At 49.5% G+C, this 7,500-nt stretch overlaps 1 protein-coding gene across 1 annotated transcript in view; it reads right to left on the bottom strand.

Annotated features, from left to right (window-relative positions):
- Positions 1-7,500, bottom strand: part of pax3a (paired box 3a) — a gene marked incomplete at both ends in the record, with an annotated part of 20,313 nt that overhangs the window by 2,806 nt on the left and 10,007 nt on the right. Inside the window, 3 exons of the mRNA XM_080011047.1 lie at positions 1,603-1,823; positions 3,575-3,740; positions 4,379-4,578. Of these exons, the coding sequence (XP_079867173.1) occupies positions 1,603-1,823; positions 3,575-3,740; positions 4,379-4,578 (587 nt within the window). The remainder of the gene's footprint in view (positions 1-1,602; positions 1,824-3,574; positions 3,741-4,378; positions 4,579-7,500) is intronic.

Genomic DNA, 7,500 nt, shown 5'->3' with positions numbered 1-7,500 from the left:
TTGCTCTGGTATGCACCAGATCAGCGGCCAGACGACAGAGACCCCGCGCCGCGGGGAGCCCCCCGGTGCACCGGCCCAGAAAACAGCCAAGACCGCTGCCGCTCCAAAAACCGTCCATCTACCGTAATCCCCAAAACGCTGCAGGAAAAACCCCTCGCCTCTAGCACGTCCGCAGGCCTCAGAAATACACATGGTCACTATCTCACTTCACATTCCGGTAGAAATAGACTGGTGCATGTGCCACCGCTTTGGAGAGAAAAAATTGGGTTTGATAAAGTTTTGAATATTTTCTTTCCTGTGAGACAAATTAATCGAAACCCACTGAAGAATTTTAAGTTGAATAGGTTGGAAAAAAAAGTTTTAGTTAATTTTGCTAATTGTAAAAGAGCTCTTCATGTAATAAATTCAAATTTCCTCCCTTTTATTAAGTTAAAATAGGGAAATTAATTCCGTCCAAGTCTGAAATGGAGCCGAGCACGGCGCAATATACGTTCACACGGCTCGGATGGATACATAAATTAAAACAAATTAGCCAACAAAGTGAATCATTTACATAAATTACACACTGTGTTAGTGGGGGATAGATTACTCCATTCCAATCAATTAAGACGCTGGAACGCAGCGTGATTGCAATTCCAGACCCAGGAAACATTCCAAGAAAGGCCGCCTCGTCTCAGATGCGAGATGAGCCGACCGTTGGGTGAAGGTGAGGTTAATTTAGAAACCATCCACGAGGTCGCGGCACCTTTGGCCACTTTATGAGAGGTAAAGTCACCGGGTGACCTTGTGGGCTGTGTGAACTCGAACCACATCAATGCTGCGCGCCGCAGAAGAAAGCCGCTCCCAGTGAGGGCCGGCTGCGGCTCGGGTTCTTCCCCGATAACCAAGTCACCGCCCCCAACGGCGAGGGGGCCGCACTGTGTTAAATGGTAAATATCAAAGCAGTCAATTAGCGTTGGAAGTCGCAATGGTGCCACCTATCGCCGTCTGACTGTGCTCCGCGCCAAATACAAACAGAAACGTTCCTCAATCAATATGCATCCTGAGGCATTCACAGAAAAAGACCGACCGCTTGGCCCGGGGCATTTTTTTTTATCTGCGCTCGGCAGGAGTCTGAGAATCTCCTCTCGCGGGACACGCTACCCAGCAGCCATTGCGCCGGGGCCGGCCGCCCTTTGTGGTGTTTAAAAGCTCGTTTTACGCCTGTTAGTCCATCTACTTAGATGGCGGGGGGAGCCGCTGATGGACACTGATGACTGTGTAATCGGCCATAATTGTCTTTTCAGTTTTGATTTGTGTCATCGCGCCGCCGTCCGCTCCGTCCGTCCGTCCCTCTCCCCTGGAAGACTGGCGTCCGCCGCATTTCGCATTCATCAGCGAGCCATCAGCGCAAATGAGAATGAGATGCTAGCATGTTTCCCGGCCTAACAAGGTTCCCATCAATGTCACTACAATGACACCGCTCAGGTCACACAAATAGTTGGCTTTGCACGAGGGCGGCCGTTATCCTTCCCGCCTCGGCGCCATGTGCCGGTCTCTGCATCGCTTGTTGGGATGTCGGCGTTAGGTCGGTGTCAAAATGGGGTGCGTCTGAAGGCCTACCTGCGGTGAGAGGCTGTTGCTGATGGTGGGATGGACAGAGTTGGAGTGTCCCGTCGGGGTCACGAAGCTGTCGGAGTAGCCTGAGAAGCCGTGGTGCCCTGAGGACAGGCAGTAGGCCGAGCCTCCGTCCTGGGAGCCCGCCGAGGAGCCCAGGCCACTCTGGTGCACCGAGGTTGGGGGCAGAGGCTGTGGCCTGTGGACCGTGCTGGGCTGCTCCGATGCTGCCAAATGGAGAAAATCAGGTGTCGATCAGTAAATATATATATATAAATATATATATATATATATATAGATATATATCAGGTTTTCATACATTTGTATTATTAATAATTTCATTGCACATTCAGTTGTAAAATCACTCATTCAAAACAATTGGAAACCCTCTCTCAATTTGTTAGGCAATTTAATTTGTTCATTATTTATTTAGGAATAATACCGCAGATCGTTCCGCTACTATTAAAAAAAATGACTTAATTTATGATTTAATGAAATTGGATGTTTTTCTTTGTTTACTTTGAAATAGGATTGTAATATCTCACCCCATTGACAGTTTTTATGTATTTTGGTATTCTTAAGTAAACAGCATGTTCTGTAATACACTGCTGTTATAATATGACATTAAAGGGGACATATTGTGAAAAACTCATTTGGGTCTCTGATGGGCCTCCTAACACACAAACTGTCAAATAAGACAACCCAGTTCTTTTTTTTGGGTTCCCAATTTCAGAAAACATGTGATTCAACAAGCCGTTCAGATTGGCCTCCCCCTCCTACGTCATGTGGAGGCTCATCATTAGAATAATACCGCCCCGATCTGAGTATCTTAAGCCATTGCTTGAGAAATACCTTTGCGAAGATGCGCCATTTTTGTTGGCACATGCGCCGGACATGTTAGCATTATGTCGAATCTGAGGGGTAAGCATGGGAAGTGCTCTGTTGTTGGCCGCAGAGACCAGCACAAATCTTTAAAAAAAAAAGGGGAATCAATACCAACTGTCCGTGACAAAACAGCAGATGATGGAAATGTAAGTATTCATAAGGATTCTCCCGTATTTGACCTTTCTCTGCCACTTGCCAAGTATTTTCCCGTAAATCTCCCGTATTTCTGACCCTTCTTAAATAATATAGGCTTGGGGTGCGCCGCACAATCAGAGCAATCTCCGCTCCGCTGCGCGATCCGCTGCACAATACTCCAAACCAAAAGACAGTGTTTTTTTATTATAGATGTTTTTATTTCCTCCGTTTCCTAATTGAATGAAACAAAAAAAGCCCCCTGCCTAAGGGGGTGATATATAGCCCTTTCTCATTGCACAAAACACCTGGTAACACCCGCTAACATCTGGCATTTGTCATTAGTGGGAAAGGTTACACCCGGGTTTCATTCCCGGGGACAAATGGCCCTGCAATAGACACACTAATTTTCATCCATTTACCGCCGAAGTTCCGGAAGTTGGCGCATAAATAGACAGGAATATCCATGTATCATTCGATCATTTCGTATCTGGTTTAGAATCCAAAATCAAAATCAGAAGTTATTGACTTTGCGCCGAAAGACCAATGCACGCACATGGATACTCCATGCAGCTTCTAGTGTAGTGCTGGGTCGTTTGCGAACGATCCGATTCTTTTGAACATCTCTTTTGTAGGAACGAAGAGAACCCAGTCTCGGTTTGACAGTTTGACAGTTTTATGTCGTTGTTTAAGTCGCTGTCTCATCCACTGTTTTTTCCCAATCACACCGGAATCATTATACGCCCCTTTTCCAGCGTGTTTGTCAAACGCGACACAACAGAAAAAAAAAGAATGCCATACTCCTCTCCTGGCGATGGGAAAGGCATCAAAACGGGTTTACCCGTGTTTAAAAAACCTCGTATACACACTAATTTTGATGTGAAAACGTTAATAGAGAGCCCCCCTGTTGAAAGCGAGAGGGGCATAGAGGCATGTTAGAATGGCTAGAATGTTAGAATACCCTGAGTGATTGAGGTTGGGGGGTAGGGGTTGTCGGAGAGCTGGTAGGGCTGCAGGCCCGACATGGCTGACGCGGGGAACCCTCCGGGGATCAGGTGGTTGAATGCCATCAGCTGGTTGGCTCCCGCCTGCTTCCTCCACCGGGCTCTCCTGTTGCTAAACCACACCTAGGAGAGGCACAGAGGGAAGGTTTGTGATTGTTTCATGCATGCAAAACAGTGAGATATGGTTGAAATGGTTGATTTTAGCCAAGCATTGAGTCATATAGAGTCACGTTTTTGTTCCTTAAACGAGGGAAAATTTTTGTCAGATGGGTCAGAGGGTTCCAGCGCTCCAAAAATATTGTCACTCTTTCCAGAGATTTGTCAACACAGTGTGCATGTGTGTGTGTGTGTGTGTGTGTGTGGGTGTGTGTGTGTGTGTGTGCGGTTCCTCCCCACGGCTAGGAGCCGAAACAGAGATCTGAACATCTGGAGCGTGCAGGGGTGACATCACGTCTTTGTGTGCTCAGTCACAGGGTTCAGATAGAGCAAGCCCATAAAGCCGTTACAGCTGTTAAAAGACCTCTATTAATACATTATCTAAATGGAGAATCTATTCAAAGATCTTTAAATAGTTTTTTTGCATAACGGCCGGGCAAAAACAGGAAACCGCCCGCACAATGTGTGTATGTGTCTGGCTGTACGAGGGGCGTGCCAGCACCCCCTGGGCCCCCTTCAACAACCGCTTTAGATATAAATCACTAGCCAAACAACAACATTCTGTACATGCCAATCAAAGACAACATGGCGTCCGTCAGACTAACCTGCACTCGGGCCTCAGTGAGCTTGGCCCTCTGCGCCAGCTCCTCTCGCGTGTAGATGTCGGGGTAGTGTGTGCGCTCAAAGGCCCGCTCCAGCTCCTCCAGCTGCTCCGCCGTGAAGGTGGTCCGGCTGCGTCGCTGCTTCCTCTTCAGGGGCAGCCCCGGCTCCGAGTCCACGTCCGAGGCCTCGTCCGAGTGGCTGGCTGCGACCACAGAAAACCCAACAAGATGTTACCTATGCTGCTGACGTCAAAACGATACTCATTGAGAGTTTGGGAAAACTACTCCCAGACAACAATAGAGCAGCCAAAGACAATGGATTCTGCTGAGTTCAGCGCATGGTGTGGAGCCTCTTCAGGGAAGAGGGGGGGAAAAAGTGTCCTCCTGGTCCCTTTAAACTGCTCTGCGCTTCCTGCGGGGATCAAAAGCCCGAGGCTGCTTGAACATGGATTAGAGGGGACTAGATCCCTCCAGGGGTATCCCTTCCCCAGGGCCGCCACGTCTCTGCCTGGGGTCTAAGCTCCATGCGCCGCGGAGATACGGTGCCGCCGTGAAAGGCAGGCACCCATCCCTTCGCAGGTGCTTCTTAATCTGTTTGTTCAGTTGAGGGCAGGACAGAGGGACCGGCGAGACAGGGGGACAGCTTTTGGGAGCTAATTCAGCAGAAGAAGGGAGTCAATGACGGCTCGGGGGATAAGGGCCGGAGGACTATGGCGGCGTATGGGGGGAGGTTACCCGTCTATTAAATAATGATTAGCCTCCTCAAACAAGCGTGACAGCCTGCTTTTGTCCGTCGATACATGTCTGCGATCCCGCTTCTCTCGCTCCCGCTCACACACACACGCACCCTCACAAATATGCATCTGCTGCGTCTGGGGCCGTGGGCTTTTCTCTGAATGCGCGTATGGTGTATGACAATGTTTCAAACGTCGGCAGAGAGGGAAAGAGTTAGAATCCTGCCCATCCAACCGGTTGAAGGACCTCTTGAACTCCGGCTGCGGTCAGGGGAGGGTTCACTGCACCTTTAAGGCTCCCCGAATACAAACACCGACAGCCGAGGAAGAAAATATGAGGGCGCTAACAAAAGGCAGAAAAAGCAAAAACAGAGACAGGTGTGAGCGACGGAGTAGCCAGTCGAGGCTGCCCCCAAGATTTAAGGCTTTAATTAAAAAGTGCCAAGTCAGACGCGCAGGGGGAGCAGGGATCTCCCCTCGCCGTGTCCCGGCCCCCGGAGCCAGGCAGGAAATGCTTGCGTCGGTTGCCAGTGTGTGTCCGACCAGGCATTACGCAAGGATTTGGACCCTGGGAATTGTGCTCGCGCTTCGAAAAACCGCCCGCCACAGAAAAACTTTGACGCCGGGATGAGCTCTTTATTACATTGGGACCGGAGGGCGCCATTCTGCCAAAGAGGCTCAGAAGGGATTGGCGTTGGTAAGATTGTGACGGTGAGGTGCTCCTGGAAAAGTCTGAGGTTTTTTTTTGTTTGGCTCGTTTAGCTCATGATGTGACCCGAAGAAAATGTGAGCTCAGGCAGCGACCATTAACCACAGCTTAGATATTTGAGTCAAACACATTTTTGTTTTTTGAAACATCTTTTCAAAATATATACTTAGATGTAAACTCCCTTCGATTTGCTCTGTTTGTTATGTGTTTGTTTTTAAATATACACCGTGCGGCAAAGTGTAAATGAGTAGATAAACAGAAAACAGACTAAATAAACCAGTGGGCTAAGAAAACACAGAGTCATTCACATTTAAATGACAGAGGAAGAGATGAGAAAAGAGGAGGCAGCGAGCCAATGGCAAAGCCGAAACAGAAAGACTCCGCGGGGAGAGAATGGGCGCTCATAAAACTCTGAGGAGAGAGAGAGCTCCCCAGTGGCACTGTATCATGTTAACTGCAGGGTCGAGGGCCGTCCTCTCCACCTCCTCCACTTCCCTTTATTTCTATCTCCCTCTCGGTCCCTCACTTTTCCCTCCCTTTTTTTTTATTATTAGTAACAGCAGAGAAAACACTCTATCAAGGGCTCTCCCTTAATGGCAAATGACAGTGTTGCTTTGTCATCCCCGGGCTCGCTTTTCTCTTTGCTCTCCCTCTCTTTCCTTTTTTTTTCCTCTTTCTTTTTTGGAGTGATGTGACCAGGCCTTTGTGCGCTGGAAGGGAGAGGCCTGTGGCAGGGCTCTATTGGGCCGATTACCACGCTCCATCTGTAGGAGCCATCAGGGCCGCCGGGGCCCGCATTCAGGGGCCTGTCACCTGCCCAGCAGGGGAGTTAAGGGGGGCGGGGGGGCGGGGGGGGGGGTGTAGGGACAGGGCCCGAGTGGGGGAATGAAAGGTAGAGGGACGAGGGGACAAAGGGGTCCGGAGAAGGGCCACTGGGGGCTGCAGTGGGACACAGCAGGGAAGCCACCCCCTCCTCCTCCGTCCTCCTCCACCATCCACTCCCCCTCAACAGCCCGAGGGGCACCCGGGCTGGGAGCCGGGGGAGTTGGAGAGGGTTGAAATGGCGAGGGGAGTGGAAGGCACCTGAAGGAGTTCCTGGGCCAAGAAGCAAAGGGGAGTGAGCACTGCCCCGCTTGACGAAAAATCGGAGCCGTCTCTTTTATCTTCAGATAAGATGAGATAAGATAAGATCAGAAAAGACGAGATACGGTTTCCAACTCATTGATACCCAGGGGCGAAATCCTGGTAAAATCGCTTCGCCTCCGTTTCTCTCTTTTCGTTCAACCCTCCACCGCGTTGGGTCTTAGACGTTGTTAGACAAGGTTCTAATGCTGCGGTGGATTGAGGCCGGGCAACGCTCCGCTCAGTAGCCGACCTGGACCGAGTTGTTCCCACACATTCTCCTCGACAAATGAGAGAAGAGGATACTAAACACACAAAGGGAGGCCTCGACCTCCTTACTTAAACACCCAAATCAAATTTTACGCTGCAGCTAAAGCGCTGGGGAGCTGAAAAAATGCCATAGAGGCTCACAGTTTGGCTGCAGCTCGGACAAGTATCTTAATGGAAAAATAGATTATCATCCCGCGGGGGAAAATTGGGGTTGCGTAGAATTATCCATGAGACAAAGCTTTTCAAAACAAACTAAGTTAGTGCGATAGATACTACGCCTGTTAAGATGG

This window comes from Zeus faber (genome assembly GCF_960531495.2).
Source record: "Zeus faber genome assembly, chromosome: 12".
In the NCBI taxonomy this organism is placed as follows: domain Eukaryota; kingdom Metazoa; phylum Chordata; class Actinopteri; order Zeiformes; family Zeidae; genus Zeus; species Zeus faber.
This window is presented reverse-complemented; position numbering and strand designations above follow the sequence as displayed.